Raw genomic sequence first — 23,712 nt, 5'->3', positions numbered from 1 at the left:
GCGCCCGCGCAGGTCATGTCCGCTGTAAAAAGGGTCCGTGTGCGACAAGTCAGGAAACGTGTATCTGACTGACTTCTTCAACATCATCAACTTGAGTCACATCAACTTGTGGACGAGTCGGTCATAATTTAGAGACATGGCTGCGTCGAATTATTCCTTGAAGGTCAACAGGGACCTGTTGGACCCGAACTTTGAAAGTTACAGGCTGTCTCTGGACGCCATACCAACCTACAGCGTTGAGCTGGATGCTGGTGAGAGAAACTTACTGCTCAGCTAGCATGTGTGCTAGCCTAGCACTGAGACCACTGGAAATAAATGAATGAATAAATGAGCTAAAAAAAATAAAAATGAGTAGATAAACATTATGTCTATCAGAATAACAGTGTTATTACTGCTGACACACCATGTATTTAATATACGGAACTTAATTCATGTAGCTGTCTAATTAAATCAGGCTGAATATGAGGTTGTTATGTTGTGTTCAGTGTGAAAAGGTGTATTTGGCTTCACCACACAGCAGCGAAAATATAGCTGAAGTAAAACAGAGCTGCAAGATTTGGCTTGTCATTAGGCAGAACAAGGTTATGCATTCAATATTTTACTTGTATTTGGCAGGAGTGACTTGCTGTGTGTAGCTGTACATTTGACTTGACTATTAAGTGTTCAATATTAACATTAGACAAGTAAAATATTATCCCTTTTGTACAGGATGAACAGTATTTAACATAAGCAGCATTGTCCCAGCATAAAGTGGCTCCACACAGCTCACCTGGCCAAATCCAAGCCTACAGAAGCTGGAAATCCCGAATCTCAAAGTATCAGTGCACAACCCTTCTAATGTGGGTGCAAGTAAAATATTATTAGCGTAATACAGGATGCACAATATGTATTGTGCAGGTGAAATCTGCCTGATGTTTGAAAATGTATATTATCTGCTATGTATCGTTAGCTGTTAAATTCTAGCTGATAATGGGAAACCAAAGCTTTCATAACTTCGCAAGTTCAGTGTTTACAAACTGTCATACTGCAGGTGATTGACTCTTGACGCAGCACCTGTGTAGAGCTGTGCAGCATAGACTTTTATTTCACAGTTTCAGAGAAAGACAACAGGGCTGAGGATTATATTACAAGATGTACAAGGGGTTCAGACAGGAGGGAAAAAGTCTTAGCGTTTTAACAAAAACTTTATGAGAGCAAAGGAATATTAATGAATCCATCGTTACTCACTGCATCGTAGCCTTTCTTCCCCTCAGGTGTTCATAAACTGCAGATTATGAACTTATTTTTGAATGACAGAAATGTGAAGTTATCGTTTATCTTATCATTACTGGTGATGAGAAGCAAGTAATTACTGAATACTGAAATAAATCCATAGCGTGCAGAAGTCATTTCAGTTCAACTGACGTTTCTAGAAAGCCAAGAAGAGATTAAGGTAGAGGTGCAAGTGCACAGGTGTATGCTGAAAATGAAATAATGATACAAAGGAATTTGCTGTAACATTTTTCCATCCAGTTCAGCCCCAGCTCCAGGAAAGTCTTTTAAGAGATCTCGGTGTAGTTGCTGAGAGGTTAATCTTAACTGACATGTGTATCTCAAGATGATTAAGTGGCTTTTAAACCTTTTGTTCTGTTGCTAATGTGACACACAAAAATGATAAAAAGATGTCACCTAGAGGCCTGGCACCGAGATCAGAGTAAGCAGATACCATTAATATGCTAATATTAGTTTTTAATATTTTACAATAGTTATGAGGCTCTTACTCTTATGAAAGCTCGGACACATTGTTCTAACACTTTTCCTCTTAAATCTCTACTGCAGCTGTGGAGGAAGTGAAGCTGAAGGATTCTCAGTACACCCTGGAACATATGCGTGCTTTTGGCATGTACAATTACCTCCACTTAGACCCTTGGTATGACGACAGTGTTTTGTTTGTGGACTGCAAAGGAAGAGTTCTCAGTCTCACTGTCACCTTGGTAAGCTTTTAAGTCCTCCTGGTTTTTCTTGGAAGTCCTTGATCCCTGCCATTTACGTGTTTGTGCTGTGATCATGTTGCCTGTTTATCATCACCTGGTATTCAGTGTGTCAAGTCACCAATGTATGTATGTACTGTATGAACCAGAGTCGTGGATATTTATTTCATATCAAATGATTGTGATTCTGACACTGGACTTGTTGGTGGGCTGACGCACCAGTAGGTGGTGACCAAATACTTGTGTAATACCAGCATCAGCCCACGATGCATTTCCGGCAGCTGATGTCAAGAAAATATCGTCATTTAAAAAATGTCTATTGAAATTTTTTAAGTTCTAATATGAACGTGAGTCATTATGATTTTCCTAAATGACTCTTCTGTTGCTTAAGATGCATCAGAGACAGTATCATCATCAGAGAGTCTCAGTATTTGGGGGAAAAACACAACATTATATTCCATCTTTTGTCCATCGTGTGACTCAGCATGGAAGCTAAAGTTTTGGATGAGTCCTCTGAGGTGATTACATAATTGACTTAAGGTACTGATACCCAATAACAAGATGCTGTGACAAGGAGTAAAATCAGCTAAATGACCTTTTCCAAAGAGACTTCTTTTATGTCTAAGACATCATTGACCATGATTAGAGATAATTGGTGCTGCATTTGTGTTTGTTATGTCTAATCTGGCCTGAATGATGATCATCAGACTATAATCCTGTGAAACAGTATCTCTTGCTTTCAGCGCCGGCATCATTAAATGATTCTTTATAAAAATGTGTCGCTCAAATCTTAATTACAATCATCACATGATAATTATCGCCTCTGGCTAGCCTTTGATGTACATTTGCAGGATCGTGTCACTTGGCACATTGTGGAAAGATGGTTCACACTCCTCTCGGGGCATTAACGATGCCGGAGAAAATGATCTCAAAGGTGCATCATAGATTAGGTAGAGATATAATACACAATGTCACGCTCCATGGCAACAGCAGGGCAGCTGCTGCATAGTCCCTTTGAAAACCTGTTACTTGATGTAATGAGTAATTGATGCTCATGTGGTGGCATATCTGTCTGTTAGTAATAATATGAGAGTCGTGAATCACATAAGAAGACAAGTCACATGGGCGGCCACATGACACATGGTAAATTTGTCTCTCCTTGAGTACATGCTGCTTCCTTTTGTTCGGGTTTATGTTGAATGTATCTTTCTGCGGCCTTCTAACATGAAGAGCTTTTCAGAAATGATGTTTAATTGTGTGTGTCCTGATCAGATGTTGATTGTGGAATTCTCTCAAGGGCTCAGCGTGCCTGTATGTCATGCAAGCAGTGATGTGTCTCTTCTTCTGTAGTTCAAAGCTGTCTTTTAATAAGTGCCTCCACTTAAAGAGGCATGAGTAGTTCTGGAGAAGAAATTTTAACTCAGAATTTTGGATTTTTTAATTTAATATAGCAATGAGGTAAGAATACCAACTCAGATATATTTATTTTCCCCATAACTGAATAAACAAACTGTTCTCAGAGGAAATTATGAACAACTACTGGGCTGATACTCAGGGAGTAAAACATTCTATTAATATATCCGCTTATGTATACGCGCATTTTTTGTGGTGATCGCTGAAATGTGGCCAACACTTGTGACAAAGACATTTAATGGAGGCAGTATATTTTGTACGATGACAGTATATCTGTGATGGGCCAATACTGCTGGATATTATCGGCCAACTGATGTAAGATTTCATCCTCATCCAACAACACGTTTAACACTCCCTGCAAATGTGAGTGGATCAAACATAGTTCAGGTACAGCCCTCTGTTTCCCGGATGCACTTCTGACTGATTGGTCTATTGTGTTCTGAATGCAGGACACTGCACTCGGGAAGCCCAGAGAGGTCTACAATCTAACCACCGATTCCAGCCAGTGTGAGGATCGACTTTGTGCATCCCTCAGCCTCACCTCAGCGACCTGGGCGGCTCTGTCTGACGGCGTAGGCCGACTGTACCTTCTCCGCACCGGAAAGAGGGGAGGCAGCTCTCATGTGAAGTGGGAAGTAAGTATAAGTTATTCATGAACAAATGTTTTTATGTTTTAGACATAAAGTATATTAGTTGCAGTGTAATCGGGCAGCTATGTGAAGATAAATGGGCAGTAACTAATTCATGAAAGTGCAGCAACACTGATTGTTAGGTTGCATTTGGGAATTATTTTCATTGTCGATGAATCTGCCACTTATTTCCATGATTAGCAATTAAAAGTCCATAAAATGTCAAAGAAATGTGAAAAATGCTTATCAATATTTACCTAGATCCCAAATTGATGTGTTCAAATGATTTCTTCTGTCCAACCGACAGTACAGATGTCAAAGATTATTCATTTACTCTCATATATGGGAGAGAAGAGCAACAAGCCGCTAAACTTTAGAAGCTAGAACAAACAAATGATTTTGTGTGGGTTTTTTTGCCAATGAATTTTCTTTGGATTGACTAAACAATTAAATGACTAATTGTTGGAGCTCTCAACTGATTGAATGAGCGACTTTGTTTTTCCTAGAAATCCCTCATATTTTATATGTACTGCTTTAATAATAATACTACTGCTTCGTCATCAGTGTTTTAGGCTTGAAACCTCCATTCATTAGCATTTCTAACTGACATTTCTTATAATGTCAGCCCCTGATCATTAAGTTGTTTACAGCTATTGAAAATGAGACCAAGATTGGGTGGGAGACAAAAGTGATGTTTTGAAGGTGAGTGTCCAAAGCCAGATATCTCGGTAACCGCTGATATAATTGATGAGTCACCAAACAACACAGTCCGAGTCCCTCAGGAGAAGCAGCAGTACGAGTTTTTAAAGTGATTGATCATGACAGCCCGGTGAGAAGCCAATGTTTAATGTTTATCTTATTTCTAAAACTTAGGTAATACAGTCGAAAGATAAGTAAAATCTTCCTAATAGTCAACAAAGTTCATGAAAATATGCATAATAGTGTCTCTGTTTAAAAAGCTCAGCTGGCCTTTGGAAATTGGCTTCTAGTAGTGAAGGATGAAGGCTTTGATAAATCTGTCAGTGTTTGTGCACGTCATTCTGTTAACAAGCTTGCAATTGGGATTAAATACAAATGAGAGCTCACTCTCTGAACGAGCACACTTGTGATCCTGAAGGGAAAGTTCAAAGTTTGGAATTTGTAATGAAGATTCAAACACTAGAGTCAGTAACTTACAATGTTGCAATGTTAACTTCTACCTCTCAAGGATTAAGATATGGTAATAAAGTGACCCATAAACTGGAAACATTCATGCAGACACATTTGAAGTCCTGCTTCTCAACCAGACAACTGTTGACACTGATTAAGACTGAATGACAAAACGCAAGAAAAGAAAAAAACAGTGTGGAAACGCTTCACGGATTTGCGTGTCATCCTTTTGCAGGGGCCATGCTAATCTTCTCTGTATCCATTCCAATTTATATTTATCATACGTGCTGCATGAGCGAGCACATTCATCCCTCGACCTCTGCCTATATTTTAATCTCCTCAGTCAGGGTAACCAGGAGGAAGACCTCATCCCTGCGTCTTGTTTATTTCAACATGTTGGCAGTTAGTATTTAATGGCTGCCAATTCAATCTGCACATTTACAAAATTCAGTAAAAGGGGGCAATTTCAGACATTTTCATATCGGAGGGAGGCTCGGGTCAGTAAGTTTAAAACATAGAAATCATATTGATCGGAGGACCTGTCTCAAGGAACATTCTGTTATGTGAAAAAACAGAAAGTTGCAAAAAAATTAAACATAAAATAGAGAAACGCTTCACATTTTAGAAATTAAGCTAATGACCACCAAGGAATGCATTGTCTCTTGATTCACTGATATACTGGACAATCATTTTTGGTCTCGTTTAGTTTCGTTCACATGAATTATCTTAATTACCATTAATGTAATTTAACTTTGTCACATTAACCTGTATGTAAGTAAAATAAAGAAACATTGTATTGATGTTCATGTCAGCTGACAGATTGAGCCACATTTTGATTGAGTCCTTTTAAAACCGTTTTATTTTTTCATCCTGTACTTTTAGACGCTGTTCAGTGAAGACATGGGGGAGCCTTTCACCATCCTCCACAGCATCTCGCATGTCAAAGATAAACTCCACACCATGGAGCTCCTGCTGCTCCGCATTCAGAAAGACCCACAGGAAACCAAAGGAAGTGGATACTCAGTGTCTTTGGAGTGGATCACAGTCGCCAACACTGCAGCACATGGTGGGTGATTGTCTGACCCGTCATAATTTCAGTAATTGAGCACGATGTCAGATAAAACAAGCATTCCAGACAAATTAGGTTTGAATTACAATCTAAATTTCAAGCCTGTCATCTCATTTTCTTTTTCCACTTTTACTGAATTCAGTTCCAGTGGACGCCAGAAATCCCTGTTAATTAAACCATACTAGGAAGTTAGTCATAGTCTGCCATTAATGGAGTTCAGTTATTATGTCCCAGATGAGATTAGTTTACACTGAAGCAAACATTGGCAACAAGGATTTTCATTAAAGTTCTTGGCACTAGCTGAGAAAGAAAGTCACTCCGACTAATAATTCAAAGAATGGAAAGACACAAGCACAGCAGCAGCCTGCGGAGAGTCCCGTCCTCATTATGTTGGATTTAAAGATTCAACCCTTTGATATCTGTGGCCTGTAGAATAATCTTCTGTTGTTTTTTCAGCGTCTCAATGTTTGACTAAGTCTGCATTTTGATAACGATAATCAGACGTGTCCAATCTTTACTTTTGATCTTGTTTCACAGATTTATTAGTGAGCAGGGTTTTAATAACACGGTAAAAAGGAACTGGAGCCTACAAAATGAAATTTGTTGTGCAACATGTTTTAATGCACCGTAACTCATTTTTATTTTATTTTTTTTGGATTATATTGTCTGCTTATGGTTTCTGTGTATGTATCAGCATGTCAGGATAAATTGTTAGTTTATGTTGGCAATTCGCAAACTTTTTTACACTACATACCAAAAGTGATCAGGCTTGTACCTCCATAAGGACCAATGTTAAAATACTGCAGTGTCAGTCCCCTCTTTTTAACTTTTGCGCTGTTTGCTAACATTCTCAATGCTGTCGATGTTTCAGCAGCGCTGCTTGCGTAGCCGCTGGCGCTCGTGCTTGGTTCACTGTCGTCAACATGTTCACTTTCAACAGGGCTGCTCAGAATGTTCTCCTCTCTATAGAAGTACAGTTCCCGTTTGGAGTCACCTTTTCTTTCATGCATGACTAAATATCAGGCTGACAGAAAAATCTTACAGAAAAGACAAAACTTATTTTTAATTATATGTACGTTTTGGTATTTTGATTTTGAAATGTTGCGTTATTTTGATAAAGTATTACACCATATGGTTGTAAATGTACTAATTTCATTTTTTAAAAAACATTCCCGGGACTCCTTATCGTACCATGAGAGGGAGCTCTAGTATAATGGGTTTAGGCAATTGTCCTGTATATCTATACATTTTTTGGTTTGAGTTTATTAAATGTGAAGATGTCTAATATTGGTTTTAGTTTGGTCAAGAACAAGTTATTTAAAGATAAAGATACACGAACAGCAGGAATTTTACTACATTAAAGAACAAGGTTTACTTTTAAATGTATGCCCTTTCTCTGCTATACTGAGCTCCTTATTAATATAACTTAAAGGAAAACACAGCAGTAGCTAAAACAATAGCTATAAATGAAAAAATGGACATGATGCACATGTAAGGTCATCATTGATAACCCCCCCCCCCCCCAAAAAACAAAACCCAACCAAAGAATGCAACAAAAAAGAAAATAAACTAGTAACACCACTCTTATTTTCAAATCAGGTCGTAGACATTTGTCTTGCTCAAAGAGTTGATTGTAGCTGGAATGAAAGACTGGATATTCCTCCAGAGAAGTCAAACATTCGCCCCCTAATGAAAAGAACTCCTTGTGTATTAAGAGTTCAGTGAAAAAACAGGAGATGTCTACATGGCTCTGACATGAAACATGTTGATGTGATCCATCTTGGTCTCTGTCAGCGTTTAATGGAGGACAAGATTTACTTGACACCTTCTATCACATGCAGGTCAGGAGAAGAAGTACGAGGTGAAGAAGAGGAGGGTCCTCAGGGGGAAGTCAGTGCCTCACTACGCAGCGTTGGAGCCACAGGGGAAGGGGATGATGTTGGCCTCGGAGAAACCGTTTGTCTTCACACATGTGGACGGTCTTCCTGTGGAGCAGCCGGGCCCAGAGCCAATGGAGGTGGAGAAGACAGGTGGGTCAAAGGCGCTGCTGAGAAATCGGCTGGAGAAATCTGCTAGAAAGTTATTACTATGGTGAGAGATTTCACGGCTTCAGATCATTACTCCACCAGGAGTTTTGACATTTTGACGCTAGATATTATTTAGCCATGCCCCTACTAGTTATTTACAGCAACAGAAAACTGCTGTGTATAACGAATAAATATTGACATAAAGCTGACATACAGTATGTTCAGCTGAAAAACAACACAAAGACAATAGATTTTATATTTTACCTCATCACCTTCATTGATTTTTGTAAATATATGCTGAAGACATGAGTTAGATAAACTTGTGTATGTACAGGACTGTACATGCGAGTGCAAATTATTATAATGCCAACCAACTGTCCACATTTAAGTGTGGTTCGAGGTCTTTTTGAGTACTTTTGCATATGGGAAAAAAGGGAAAGTTGCATTGTGGGTAATGTAGGCATCAGGTTTTTGAAAGGGAGGACGAATACATGGAATTAAAAGGGCGACATCTCTGGTTCTGAATCAATTTTAAGTCGTCCATAATGAGTCGAAAAGGAATAGAATGCTAGACTGCTTTTCAAAACCTGATGCCTACCCACAATGCAATTTAGGCACTTAGTGACATCACTGGAGGCAGTTTATCAGATTACATGCAGCCTTACCCTTTTAAAACTCAAGCCTTTGCTTAGTATGCAGAACTAATCTAAAAAAAATGTTATGTCAGATTTGATGATTTGACAGTCTTACTTGTGTCTGAGACTTTGAGAAAACACAAAGAGAGGGTTTGACATGGTTCAGCATTGATCTTATTTCTAGTGAGAAACTGCCATCTAAGTTCAAAACGTACCAGCCAGTCAGTAAAACTGTTGAAACAAAGTGAAATCCAAACATCATCAGGCTCCCTCCAGGAAATATATGACATCACACCACTTCGCTTCTTGGCATTTCTGTGATGAGACTATTTCCGGTCAAGTTTCATCTTTCATTTGCATCTGCTTGTTTTTAAGCAGCGTTCACGTCCTCCACTCATTACCTTCAAGAGGCACAGACTGAATAGTTGGGTTGTAGTCATAGAAACGCCGGAGCAGGCAGCAGAATATTCCCAATCAGACCGGGTCTCTGTCAGATCTGGTCGTCTGTATCAGTGTGCATGGATGTGTCTCCAGGCCATTTATTACTGCTCGTACGGATGTTGTGCGTGACACAGTCATGGCATAATCTTTCTTCTCTGTGCAGCAGTTTATGTCAGTCACTGAAAGAGTGAGAGTCAGATTTTTGTGGGGGCCTCTAATTTTAAAATATTAATCATTAGATATTTATGTGGTGATTAATCAATGCACTTTGTTAAAAGATGAAAAAAAAAGAAATAGGATAAATGCTGGTTGTTTTCAAATTGCTCATTGTCCAACAGCGAAAAAAACCAGAATGTGTGAAAAGTAACACATTCTCACATTACCGGAACAAAAAATATAGTTGGTTTACAACCCTGTGAAATGGCTGTTAAACAATTATCAAACTGGCAGATTAAATAAGTTAAAGGTTGGACATTTTGGGAGGAAGGAACTTCTTTCCTTCCTTGCCTAGAGCTGGATGGGAAGGTTGATACACCTCTCATTATAACCCACAGTGCTGGAAGAAGGTCCGACTGCACCAGTTCTGGTACAGCGGACAGAATTCTCTGTTGTTTGTATTTCTGTTAACCATTCGCAATCATGAAGCGGGGTACAAAACCAAAGGTGTAGCGATGTTGCAGCTTTGGAGCAAACTAATCTTCCACGAGCCCTGGTATTAAACGATAAGTTCACATAACAATGACAGTTCATCATTTTCTGCTCACCCTCATGCTGATGGACGTTCGTAGTTCCAGAAAACATTCCTGGACTTTCACAACAAAACGTCATTGCAGCATTCTCCTGAACAACTGAAGTCAGTGGGGTTGAAACGTTAAATGTCTCCGTACAGGTTGTCTGATGTAATCCAAGTCTCCTGAAGCACAGAGATCCCAAAATGAGATGGGGCGTGCAATAAGGTTTTTTTCTTTTTTTAATCTTAGCAGCTACAGTGAAGATTACAACATTTAAAAGGGTTTAAATAAAGTATTTTCACATTAATTTGGGATCTCGGGGCTTCCAGAGACTTGGATTTGCTGGTCAAGCTGTATTTAGCCACTTTATGTGTTCAGCAAACAGTGAGTTGTTTTTCTACATATCGGCTTCCGTATGGATTGAATTGTCAGATACTTCAGTTTCTCATGTTTCATATAACCATATCATCAAAGTGGTTTTCACACTGGACTTTCATAGATTCACAAACATTCAGTGTCTGAACTGAACCAAACGATCCAACTGGTCTTTATTCCTTTTCCTGCTCTCGCACTCAGTTGCACTCACAACCACTAAACAAGCAAACAGCCACCCTCTCTTTCTAAAGATAAGAAAAACCTCAGGTGACCCAGACAGGGCAAGTCTGTGTGTGTGTGTGTGTGTGTGTGTGTGTGTGTGTGTGTGTGTGTGTTGCTGGTGCAGAAGCAGAATAATGGCAGCTTTTTAGCCGATCCTTTTATCAGCACTCTATCTTTCTCCTTCTGGAGTGGAGGAAGTGTATGAGATGTCAAGAGAGTGGCCATCTTCAAACAGGATTGTAAGCGATGAGAGAGGAAAAGGGGGCAGGAGAGATGATGGTGCACTGATAGAAAAAGAGGTGCATATTCATGTATCCTGAGCTGCTATATGAATATACTACATATATTGGGAAACCATCCAAAAGGCTGGTTGGAAAAGTCATGGCAAATACATGGCAAAGTTTACATTTTTGCCGTAAATGCAGTGTTTTGTCTTTATAAAGCGTGTGTGTGGCAGTTTGGCCATCAGAGAAGTTGGAGGGATGAGGGGAGGAAAGGGAAAAGTAACAGAGGATTTGGCAGCTTGACTTCTCTCCTTCTCATTAGATTCTTTGTGGCTTCAGTCGTCAACAAAAGGTGATAATGAACATGTCTCAGTTCCTCACTTCTCAGTTAGATATGGAGCAGATCTGTTGGTTTGGAGCATCATAATTGGACCAATTTCAGTTCCCAGGCGTTGCCAGTAATCACAGACTGTTGTATAGGACAGTTCTGGCACACAGTTCTCTCTATAGGAGTGTTATATAAGTGTGTCTGTGTATAAATCACATTATTCAGCTTGGGTTATTTTTTTCCCCTCATAGTTACAACACCAGCATTGATTGAAGCATCTCTAATTTCTTCTATTTGTGGCTTATTGTGTTTAAACTGTTTTCAGGAACACACATATGTTTGCTGAGGCTGTGACAAGAAAACACGAGGACTTTCAGCATTGATGTCATGAATTTTCTTGGGGAAAAAAAAACAAAAACCTTAGGTCTTAAAGCTTCCTCCAAATATTAGTTGTGAATTTTTTGAGCAAAGAGCTGAATTCTGTATTTTCTGTGTATTTTAAGCCTCACCAATTGCTTATTTTTCATTGGATCGGGTTGAAATTTGTCAGGAAGATCCAAGAGACCCTTAGAAAACTAGGCAACATGTACGTATTTAAATGGTTAATTTATTTTTTAAAAGAAAATACCAAGCTCTATTGGATTCTGTTTCCCGGCTGGTGAGATGAAGTGCATTGCTGAACGATCATGTCACTCTGTTCTGCTGCTTTTTCAGTGCTTGGCAGCTACGTTACAGGAAGCACGAGACCTTTCACCTGAGGCAAAAAAGGAAAAAAGAGAAAACTGTGTCCTGAAAGAAAATAACGTATGAATCTCATTTTTGATCAGCAATGGATGAAAAGGACTTTGTTGATAAAAGAAGGATTTATTTTAGATATATTTATCCGTGAACGACCTCTGAGTCCTTCCTAAAAATGTGATTCAAGCACAAGGCTGGAAGTTGTTTCCGATCAGATTTGTGATGAGACTGTTTGCTCCGTGTATGATTGTATCATTTTATCGAGCATCTGTGGCCCGTTAGTCAGGAGTTAAAGAAGGACGTGAGGCTCGCTGTTCATACATTTTCCAGCAAGGCTTTTAACAAACGTGGCCTGCTGACTTCACTTCATTCAGGATGTACATCTGTTCCCAGCATCCGCACAACATTCAGAGGCAAACTCTTTCTGTGACAACTTACTTTGTGTGCCATTATAGTGTACCACCCACTCCAGGTGTTGTCAGTGACGACTAGGAAAAATACTTTGATTGCAGAGCACTGAATGATAACAGGCCAGTGGAGGTGCTGAGTCAGAAGCAATAGACAGTTGGCTTCGTAACAACGTGGGAAACTTGTGAGAACGGATTTTGTCCTTGTTAAGAAGAAGCGGAAATGTGGCTGTCATCTGTGTGAAAAAGGTCTACAGAGGAAGTAGTTGAGAGCCAATTCAGTTTTGTGCCGTAAAACACTGATCCTGCTGCTGTCACAACATTTCTGTTATTTATCTGCATCTAGATCGGATTGAGACACATATTATACACATTGGTGATAGACAGTCATGGGATATACAGTGTGCATCAGCTGCAGGTCATGAGAAAAAGTCTTGATTACCATGGCAAGATTGAGAAACCCTTTTAAGAAATAATGAATCAGCACCTGGCTTGGATCCACCCCAAAAACAGCTAACGTGTTTCTTGGCCGATGGCCTAACGTTGCACTAAACTTAATTGAGATCTGTTAGCAGGGTTTTAAGGTGTCATTCTCACTTGCAGATAAACAGTCAGGGAAAATGGCTTCTTGTACTTTTACGAACAAATGTTTACTGACTACGACCAGTAGCACAACAAAATTAACAAAAAGTGAATCTGAATGCATATTTCTGCACAACACTGCAGATAAAAATGTCAAATTGTGCAGGAGAATTGATTTCAATGCTTCACTGTGAGCTCCTCACAGCCCCCCCACACTGCGGTATGATAATACATTTTTTAAATAGTCTCCCGTCTGCATTGTCACTGAATATTCAACAGTAATTCCCTTCAATTTCAGCACTGCAATAGATGTTTTATGTATGACTCTGTAACAGCTGGCCCAGGATTGTCATTAACTTTAGCACCATACATTTCTCTCCTGTTTGAATTCAGATCCCATTTACTTTTGGCAGCAGACAGCGGAGGACATCACGTTGTGCGTGCGCATGCCTGAGGGTTTCATCAAAGAGGAGGTGCAGTTCAGGCTGATGGCAGACAACATCAGCATTGGAGTCCAGGGTTTCGCTGCTTTACTGGAAGGCCAGCTGTATGCATCCGTTGACCCTGAGGCCAGCACCTGGATCATCAAGAATGACAAAAGGTTTGTATCCTGGAAAAGTGCAAAGTTTCTTTCATTTCAGTATTTTACAGAAATGTAGTTGAAGTTGAACTGTATGCATGGTTTCAAATTCTGAAATGAAAGGAATATTATTCTGACACTGTGCAAAGCACTGAGGCTGAATTTCTCCAGAAAAAAAGTGATTATCTGCCTTAAAGGGGTTAATTTACTGAAGATTTCTTATTTTGTACACCACTGAATCACATGGTGTGTGGCTAGAATATTGTGTAATATCCCTTTGAATTGCCACCTTGTGGCATGTCCCTGTGACGCTGGTCGCAGTGTCCTTGTTGGATCTCTTAAGAGATATTTGCTCCTGGAAATGAACCCGACCCAGAGCGATTCAAGAAACTTTTCACATTAAATCAACACCAGTGGAAAAGTTCACCTTGCCTATAGACTGGGACAAACTCCTGCAGCTAGGCTGTGGGAGTGAAGCCGTCAGGCAAACATCAGACAACTGAGAAGGAGAAGGCAGGGCCTCGCTCAGGCTGTTTTCAATAGAGGAGGATTACTGCTGGCCATGATTGGGGATATAGTTGGTCAGTAAAGGGAGAAACCTTGAGAAACTTCTGAAACTGACGGCATGCCCTCTGTTGAAGAGGCAGAGTCAGCCACTAACACTTCTAACGCTGTTGTGACTGGCAAGGTGCCACTCTAAAAAACAAGGGTAGTGGTAATTAGAAATGGGATTGAGCCTTCGTCTTTACTGCCTATTATTGCCCTTTCACTCACTATAGCCAAGCTGCATCCCCTCCTCCTTAAACAAAAATACAAAGTCATCATTTCCTGGATAGGAAGTCTGAACCATCCCTGCTCTCAGACTGGACTGACTTTGCAGAGCTTCACATGTCAGACTTGAATAAGATTGAATTCTACACTTGGGGGTCAATTCAGGACCAGAAGTGATGAGCCAATCACAAGAATAAAGCTGAGCTCAGTCTCAGCCGACTGAGCTGAGCTCAGTACGGCTCAGATAAGGTCAAACTTTTCTTTTTGTTGGAACTGTGCATTTGTTTTTATTTCTCTTTTGTCATAACACTTTGCTTATGTCTGCTGAGGTTAAGGCACAAAACACACTTAAAGAAACAACATGGTTTGGCCTAAAGTACCTGTTTTTGTTGGTCACGATCATGAATGGAGATGGCGCCATTGATATAAATTGTTGGTTTGGTCTCCACAAAAAAAAACAATGGAAATGTCTGCACGTCTCCTTAAAACACCAACTTTTCACTCCAGAACAACGACTGGAAATCCCCAGGTGTCCTTTAAAAAATCCACTGCTGTGACTCGAATTGCTGTCGGCAGCCTTGTTAGCTGGGAAGCAATTGTGCCTTAAACCATTTTTCATTGAAAGGAATTGAGAGCAAAATATCTGACCTCTGTGGCAGGGGCCATTGGGCTCTGCAGCGACAAAGCATCTGTGCATGACATTCATACTTAGATTTTTGTCGCGTCTTGATTGATTAACAACTTCTATGTCTCGTGCAGGTCTGTGCTTGTTGAACTGCAGCTGGAACACCTGATAAAGGTGGAGATGTAGAGAAGGACCATTTCCTTCTCTAATTTTGAATGGCTTCCTCTGTGATTTAGTGTTAAAAAAGATTTAAAAAGAAAAAACTTTTCATAACCACCGGATATTTTAATCCAGTAATCAGTAGGAGTTGAGTCACATCCCCTCTCTTTCATCTGCGTCTCTATCAGCTCTCCATCTCTTCTTCAATACAAGTCCTCCAATGCTCCATTCTGTATAAAAACATGTTATACAGCCTGTTTGTGATTTTTCCTGTCAACCTCGAGTTTGAAGGTGTGCGTGTGTCTGTGTGTGTGTGTGTGTGTGTGTGTGTGTGTGTGTGTGTGTGTGTGTGTGTGTGAGGGTAAGAGAACATGCCTGCGTCTGTCCGTGTCTTGTGTGCAGAGAGAATTATCTAAAGATAATCTTGTTCAGAAGAGGAGCTGAGAGGTGGACACGACTGTTAATTCTGCGAGGGTCCATTGATATTTTCATTTAGTTTTTTTTTTTTAAGCTTATATCTGCGTATCTATCAACCATATTTCAATTTCACTTCACATTTGGTGGGTGATGGTTCCATACTGTGACGGTCTGCTGGATGCATCTACGTGCCGTTTTAAGCCATGACCGTCTCAGAAACTCACGGCTCTATTCTGGGTGTTGATTGAGTTATCCCATAAATTCACAGAGGACATTATGTAAACCAAACAAATACAAAGACGTAAAAGCATGTATGTTTGGCGCAGGCTGAATCAGGGTGGCCTTTTACAATGTAAATGCTCCCATTGTTCGCACTGAGCGTGTTTTTCCATACCACTGGGCTTCGCTCTTTGTAGGCAGACAGCTGAGCACCATCCTGAACCGAATGAAGAAGCTGCCCGTTGAGTCTCTTTCACATCTTCTTATTGTTGTCCAAATATAGACCAGTTTTGTAGCACGCAACGGTACAAAAGGGAATCAGAGATACAGGCTTCTGAAGGCTCATGTTCGCATTGTAAGCTGCAACATGTCACGTTGAAGCAGAAGGTGACTGACTAAAAAGCCTTTAAAAATATCAGACGAAATTAAAGTTTTCCCTAGCTACGCATTTCTGTTAAAGATAAATTGGGACTGTGACGTTGCAGACATGGCCTATAAATCTTGTTCTCCAGGTGTAATAAAGCATGTTTTTTGGTCCAGACCCCAACAAATGTCGCATCAACATGATTTTAATTGTTTTGATCCATTTACCAGTTGTCAAAACCGAAAATGAGCGTGACAATCAGTGTGTGACAGCCAATGCTTTTACATGGCTTGACTGTATTAACAATGTGTCTGGATTTCAACTTCTTTGAAAAAGACTTTGGTGCCCAGCAGAGATAGTGTTAATGATTGGATTATGTAACAGCAAAAATAGTTGTTAACAAGCAAGCGAACTACATTTATAGCAACAGAAGTTGGTGCCTTACAAGTGGATGAAAACGGAAACAGGGAGATAGAGGAGACAGAGATTCAGTAATACTGTATACTGTGATATGGTAAAATATACATTCTGCCTTTTCATCCTACTCAGTGGACAGAAAATGTGTTGGACATCAAAGATACATTCAGTACCAGAAAACATGTTAAGTCACCAACACCACTGTATTTTATTTTGCTTTCCCCTCTTAATGGAAAACTGCAACCGGTGCAGTTTGACTGAATATACTCACAACTTTCCTGACGTTCACGGGAAGATGCGAGTTAAACAAAACGCTCTGGGCAAAAAGCACATATGCACACATACGTACAACAAGGAAGAAAATGTTATTCTAATTTAATTCAAATGTATTCATATTGAATAAATTGATTCCAATTCCAAAACTGAGCGTCAACGGCATAATTTATTGAAACAATGAGAGTTGATGATTAGGTTTGTGTGTCCGTGTATTGAATTCATTGTGCCCCCTCCAGTGACACAGGAGTGAGTGTATAAATTTCCTCTCTAGAAAGACAGAATAACATCATGCAGTCTCCACAGCTGCTGTCTATTGATGGCATATAATCTAAAGTGTTTATGCAGATAGTCATTGTCAGTAATTAATAATGGCCATATAGAAATGATTGCTGGTCACATTAATTTGATATCATAACTAAGTACGGTGAATGTATTGTTCAGTCTATTTAAATGGAAATTTTGGTATTTTTAAACCTGCGCCTTATGTATACAGGTCTTGGTGTGTAAATAAATAGATCCAGTAGATCGCCTCAGCTGGCAGCTTCAACACAGCTGTACTGTCTGCCACGTAATCCTTAAGAAGTAAGAATCTTTTTCCAAAGTCACCTCTATCTCTGTAGGAACTGCTTCTGCCTGTAAGTGACAAAAATAAGAATATTTTTATGGATGTAATTGTCGTAGATGCCCCAAAAGATTTGATTGTAGCCAATACAAAGCCCAGAATTAAAGATATGCCCATCATAATATCTTTGAGCGTAAGGTGACTTCATCGTGTGCCTTATTTTGTCTGAAAAATCATACAAAATCCCCAAATATTCAATTCAAAAGCATCAAGTGCTCAAATTTGAGAACCCTTAAACTACTCAGTTTCAAGCACATTGTAATATATATGTAAGATTTAAGCAATAATTCAAAAGGTGTGCATCCTTTTGTTAAACTAATTTCATACTCCCTGATATTGGTAGATAATGTTTAGCAGTTATTTGATGTATCAGCTCAATACCTTCTTGTCAAGTGGACTCAAGTACTTAATCAACACAGATTAACATTGTTAAGCTTTTACCAGTCAGGTAAAGACATTTCAGCTACTTTTGCTTCTGTCTGTCTCTTCTTTGATTTATTCTGCTGCTCAAATTCAAACTCTTCTCCCAGAGGAACGTAATTGGTGTCGGAACCAGACTGGCCACGGTACCGTCAGCCTAAGTGACTCTTCAAGTTCTCCTCTGACCTTTCTCATCAGAGCAGATTTTTTTGGCCACTAGACTGCTCCTGATTGGATGTTTACTGGTTGATTGCATCAGTCTCATTCAGAAGTACAGCGTGCACTCTGTAGTTCATAAAAATCAGGCTCTCTGACACTTTTTGAAATTGTGGAACCTGAGCTTTTGACTTTTAGCTGTTTGAAGCAGCTTGCCAAGTGGCATTTAGGAAAAAAGGAGGCGCTTGTCAGGAGGAGGCTTATTTAGGTGAATGGTATCTATGAATAAGTACCAAAGTCGACTGTTATGCTTCCACCATCTGAGGACGTCAAAACCCAGTGGATTAACTTGATTTTTGATGGAAATCATATTGTTTGAATATAGTATAAAGACTCAGTTCTCTGAATGACACAGAGCTTATGTGTATTTGAAACGTGTTTGTGCTCATGAATGTGTCCTCAGTCTGGAGGTGACTCTGCAGAAGCGCAGTGAGGGACCGATGTGGCCGGAGCTGGTGATGGGTGACAGGAGAGGGGAGTACGTGATGAACGACGAGCAAGCTGCGCTCATCCACGAGAGACTGACATACCTCACCTCTGAAGACATGGTAGGCTCGCTGTCTACATTATACTGATAATTTAAATCCTCGGTGTCCTGGACAGTCTCTTTTATCTCTTCTATCGTTCAAACATGGATGAAAATATCCCAAACTTGACAAATTCCAACATTATAGTCGCAGTTTAACGATGTTTATACTGTATGGAGGGCAATGGTGCCCACAGTGATAAGCTGCCTATATTTGACACTGGACTTCTACTCTGAAGAAAAAACAAGAATGTGTCCTCTAAGTTTCGTGGCATTCAACTCAACACATTTTTCTGTTGAAAATGAATATTTATCCTTCTGTGTCCGGAGGAAAATTTATATTTTTGAGCCTCCACGCTGGTGATAGCCATGACCGGAAGCATTATGCCTTTGGGTTGTCCATCCGATAACTCAAGAACACCTTGAGGGAGTTTCTTCAACTTTGGATTTTGCCTTTTTCGTTTTTGTATTTGAGTGACCAACAAGATGTTATCATATTAAAACAACCATCCTGTAAACAACATTACTGTAAAACGGTCCTGCCAGCTGATTTGAAATGGCTCAGTACACCTGGAAATATAAATAATGTCTTTTGATGAACAGTATGGAAATGTTCCTGGCAGTTGTCACAGTATATATTATCATAGTGCCCGGCCCCGTTGATAAATATCTTCACTGTTAAATCAGTCAGAAGTATGTGTTGGAAAATATTACTCACAACATCAAACTTTCATGAAGCACAGCTCTTTGTTTTCTCAGGTTTTCTCATGACCCGCTGAACATTTCTTATTTAAGCCGACGCGTCGAGCTTTCAGCGTCCCCCTCCTCCCTCTCAGGCCTCTCGTCTTTGTCCTTTCCCTCTTCAGCTGCTCTGAGGCCTCCTCTTCCTGACGTCTTGTACACATCATCACACACAAGTCTTCAGAGTCACTCACAGTCTCATGTTTGACAGCATGTTTTTGCCCGTTCCTCACTTCAGCAGCTTCATAAGTATCACCCGGGCCCTCTTGAGACCCTCTGTGCAAATCAAGCCTTTTAAATGTTAATAAATGCAAAACAAGTGTAACCCAAGCCTGTGTCTTTTTGTTTTTTTGTCCAGAACGGAAACCCTGACAAGGACAAGCCCCCTTGTAATTCTCAGGAGCTGGAGGATTGTGACGGGTTCCCAGAAGACAGCTTCAGCCTCACACACTTTGATGGAGAATCACTCAAGCCCACTCAGGTGGTGAGTAACACCTCTCCCAATCACTAGTAAACACGCCGATTCACCAAACTCTCACAAGCCTGAGACCTCATTTGTAACATTTCTGGTCGTTTCTGTCGACTCCATCCATACTTCATTCCCCTCAAGTGCACTGCTGGCGACCAGATGCTCACTGCCAGTATAAGAGCATGTTTTTATTCGGCCTTGCCCCCAGCGAGCAAGCCTGCGCTGGCCTTGGCCCTCAACAAGCCACTTGACCAGAGAGCTCCACAAAGGCCCAGGGAAGAAGGAACAGGCACACCCATTTCATTTCCATCACCCCTCCTCGTGTCTCGCATAGTAAGAAGCTGAACTATTGTAGCCGGATCTATTTTTACAAACGCTCACTCTGACAACATATTTGTCAGGGTACAACGTGTCACTTAGCAGGGGTGTGGAGTGGTTAGAAAGGTTGACCTGAAATTAAAAAGCCACAGGTTCCCATCAACAACCAAAGTTTTTGACAAGGTCGGGCGCATCAAAGTGGCGTCAGGTTTCCGTCTTTACTCCATTTTTCACGTTATTGTTTCCAGGTTTCTCGGTTGTCCTGTATGTCACAGATGAGTCACTCTGAAGTGGACTTGTTAATGTGTTTCCAAAGATATGGTTTCATTCTATCTGATAAAAAAAAAGCTCTGTATCAAAAGACCCGTTATCAGCTTCTTGAAATGGATATTTCTGATTATATTCTGATCAAATACTTTGACTTTTTCAGCTGCAGTAAACATCAGCCTCTTAAGAAAAAGATCACTGTGGACTTGCTGGCATTTATTATCGTGTTTACAGTCTTTCCCCAGCGCATACTCCAACAATAAGTAATTACCATCTTTAATTTATGTTGAGAGTGTTTACAAGAGTTTGTCATGGGTCTAAATCTACGCTAGGAGCTCTTGGAGGCTCCACTTAGGCTTTGAGCTACGTCCTGTCAAGTTGGCATGCTAATTTGCTCGCCATCTTGGTTTTTCGGAGCCAGAAGTGACCATATTTGGGTGAGAGGGTGGAGCTAGAGAGGATATCCTGAAAGATTTGAGCTTGAGATTAAATTGGCTTTTTGTATTTTTTTGTTTAATCTCGAGGTAGCAAATGTCTCGTCTTTTCCATTTTTTAATAAGGGCTTTGCGAGCTAAAATGCCAAATATTCCTCCTCCTGTAATCCTTTTTTTATACCAAGTGAGTTGTGTAAACCACTGAGAGCAGCAGCCTTCAGGAGAAGCTGTGGCAGGAAGAGCATTTGCAAACATTTAATCTGGAGGGCTGCACAGTGAAATTTCAACCTTGTATTATAGTAATAGCTTCCTGAGGTAGATCTAGAGGAGATGTGTGAGGAGAAAAAGCAGTTGCCATGAATGTCCTTCCTTTGGCATAATTATTTTTCCCAGCGTGAGAACCACACTTCACATGTTGCACTCTGCAGTCACATGTTCAGTTTTATTCAGAGAAAGCAGGCTATAAACAATGTAGAATGTATAGAAGGAACGCATTCATATATGTGTGTTTAGAAAGTGACATGTACGCTTCAATAATAATGGCACAAACAGCCAAACTGAATACTATGTGACGCAAATATTGATGAAGCAATTGTAACAACCCTCAGTCTGTGTTTTGGAAATATAACTGAAGGCTTTTTTTTAATTCAAAGCTCTATTCATTTGTGTTTGTTAGTGTATGTTCATCAGTGATGCTCCTCTTTCACTTTCTCTGTGTCATTCGCACAAAATAATCTCTGTGTTTATGATTAAGAGTTCTCTCCATCACAAAATCTCTCCAAACAGTCAGAAATAAACCCTTTCATTATTTAATGAAAGGCTAATGATGCGTATTGAATGTACGGCGCAGTGTTTCTGCCCAGGCAGTGATGAAGGGCTCGATGTGAATACCCTTTAATGTTTCTCCCTCCATTTACTCTGCAAACAGTGCAGCCAGGGAAGCTGCTGCCCTTAAGTGAGGCGGATTGTAATCGTACCTGTACCATCAGCCTTTTGAAGGACAGTTGGGTCTGTTAGATCTGTTTGTTCCACATGTGTGTGAACATGTGAGTGTATACAAGTGTGTGCATGTGTGTGTGTAGATGTCTGTCTGTGTTTATCTGTATCTTATCCGGGAAGCCTTACCTTCCTATTCTTCCAATTGCCACCCTCATTGTATCCGCCTTAATGCTCCAGTCGCTCGCCTGCCCACTAGGACATATGCTGACCTTTTGTATAAAAACCTTTCAGCTTAAAATTGTGGCGCCTTCTATTAATTTGGCACCTTTGTCGATGTGCTTCTCTTTGGTTCCGATCCCAGTTGAAAAGATGAAGAATGTTTTTTATGCTTTTTCCCCAGAGGGAGGCTGTGAGTCATATCCACTGACCGGATCTGTAATACCTTTTACAAAGGGGCTGTATTTACTGCAGGCTTTGGCTATTGGGTTTCTTTCGAAAAGAAGATTTAGGAAATGGTGTATGAAACATTAAAAAAAAAAAAAAAAAGATTCCTGATTATCACTAACTTTCCGGAAAAACAAGCCGTAATCCATTTATAGTTTTTGTGTGACGAAAAGCAGGAAATGCAGGTATAACTTGAATGTGATGTGAGTTTATGCTGTGCAAATGTGCATGTTATGCTGTTGGTGAATTTATATAAGACAGCTCTAGTCCACCAACCACTCAACGCACTTTTACAACACTTCACCCATCCATACGCACATTCATACACTGATATCAAAGGCTGCCATGCAAGGTGACGCAGCACCCAACACAGTTCTACGCTCAGCCGTTTACACAAACCATCGGAACAGCTATCACAAGGAATTCAGGGTCCGTATGTTGCTCATGGACACTTTCACATGCAGCCACCAACCTAACGATAACCGGACTCTACCTCCTCCTGAGATTAACATTCTGTCCCCCATGAAATTCCATCAGGCCCGGAGGTTAAATCCTAATGACTTTGGTAATCCTTAAACTTTTCCCGGCAGCTCCACTGACGTAGACAGGGACGTGTGGGTCTTTGCCTCCTTTTTATCTAAAACCAACAATCAGCGGCTTGATTTTGCTAACGTCGAGCAGTGGATTATTCTCTGCGCACCACTCTGCAAGATTGCTGATTTCCTCTCGATACGAAGTCTCATTGTTGTTTATAATGTGGCCGAAGGTGGCGGAGTCGTCTACATACTTCATAAAGCTCTCCCGATGTGTGGGAGTGCAGTCATGAGTGTATAGTAATAAAAGAAGGGGGCTGAGCACACATCCTTGGGGGGCTTAGATGTTGAGCACTAATTTAGAGGAAGTGTGAGTGCCAATCCGAGTCTGCTTGTGAGGAAGTCCACTATCCAGAGTGTGGTACTCAAGCTCAGAGTGCTGAGTTTTTCAGTCAGCTTCCTCGGGGAGATTGTGAAGGGTGGTGGAGACGGCGTTCTTTGTGAATCTGTTGGTTCTGAAAGCATACTGGTGAGGGTCCAAGCTGGCAGGGATGGTACCCTTGATATGATGGAGAATCAGTTTCTCAAAGCACCTCATCAGGATGTGGGCGAGAGCCACAGGGTGGTCGTTGTTTAAAACTAGGCACAGCAGACTTTTCAGGAACAGGGACGACGGTGGCTGTCTTGAAGCAGAAATGTTGGAATTTCAACAAAGATTCTTTTTTTGTTGTTGTTGTTGTTGTTTTTGCAGTTTTTGTGAAACCCCATGTTTCACTGAATCATTCTGAATGATAGTGAAAACACGGTGTGAAATGTGTCTCTTTCACAGTGTTGGAACGTCAACCAGGACAAGTGTGACTCCACAAGCCAGTCGACATCTTACGATATCAGAGCGCAGACAGCTTCCCCCCCTAAAACAGTGAATGTACGGAGTTTCTATCTGAAATACATAATTAAACCAGCTGTAAATTAATCTGGTGTCTCCCCCCTTTTATCCAAAGGAGAAGCACTAATT

General features: G+C 40.4%; 1 protein-coding gene and 1 non-coding gene across 3 annotated transcripts in view; one reads left to right on the top strand and one right to left on the bottom strand.

The window, feature by feature from the left end:
• The window catches only part of nudcd1 (NudC domain containing 1), a 32,300-nt gene that overhangs the window by 227 nt on the left and 8,361 nt on the right, over positions 1 to 23,712 (top strand). Inside the window, exons 1-8 of one of the 2 annotated variants that reach the window (XM_037093433.1) lie at positions 22 to 251; positions 1,819 to 1,973; positions 3,833 to 4,018; positions 6,044 to 6,227; positions 8,072 to 8,260; positions 13,334 to 13,541; positions 18,430 to 18,574; positions 19,652 to 19,777. In XM_037093433.1, the coding sequence (XP_036949328.1) occupies positions 137 to 251; positions 1,819 to 1,973; positions 3,833 to 4,018; positions 6,044 to 6,227; positions 8,072 to 8,260; positions 13,334 to 13,541; positions 18,430 to 18,574; positions 19,652 to 19,777 (1,308 nt within the window). In that variant the 5' untranslated portion in view covers positions 22 to 136. Of the gene's footprint in view, positions 1 to 21; positions 252 to 1,818; positions 1,974 to 3,832; positions 4,019 to 6,043; positions 6,228 to 8,071; positions 8,261 to 13,333; positions 13,542 to 18,429; positions 18,575 to 19,651; positions 19,778 to 23,712 lie in introns of those variants that run through there. The other variant, XM_037093434.1, reaches the window with a different exon arrangement.
• On the bottom strand, positions 5,351 to 5,455 carry LOC119017477. Its single transcript, XR_005074441.1, has one exon. It is a non-coding gene; the product is annotated as a U6 spliceosomal RNA (small nuclear RNA).

The sequence above is a fragment of the Acanthopagrus latus genome, chromosome 3 (genome assembly GCF_904848185.1).
Source record: "Acanthopagrus latus isolate v.2019 chromosome 3, fAcaLat1.1, whole genome shotgun sequence".
Taxonomy (NCBI): domain Eukaryota; kingdom Metazoa; phylum Chordata; class Actinopteri; order Spariformes; family Sparidae; genus Acanthopagrus; species Acanthopagrus latus.
This window is presented reverse-complemented; position numbering and strand designations above follow the sequence as displayed.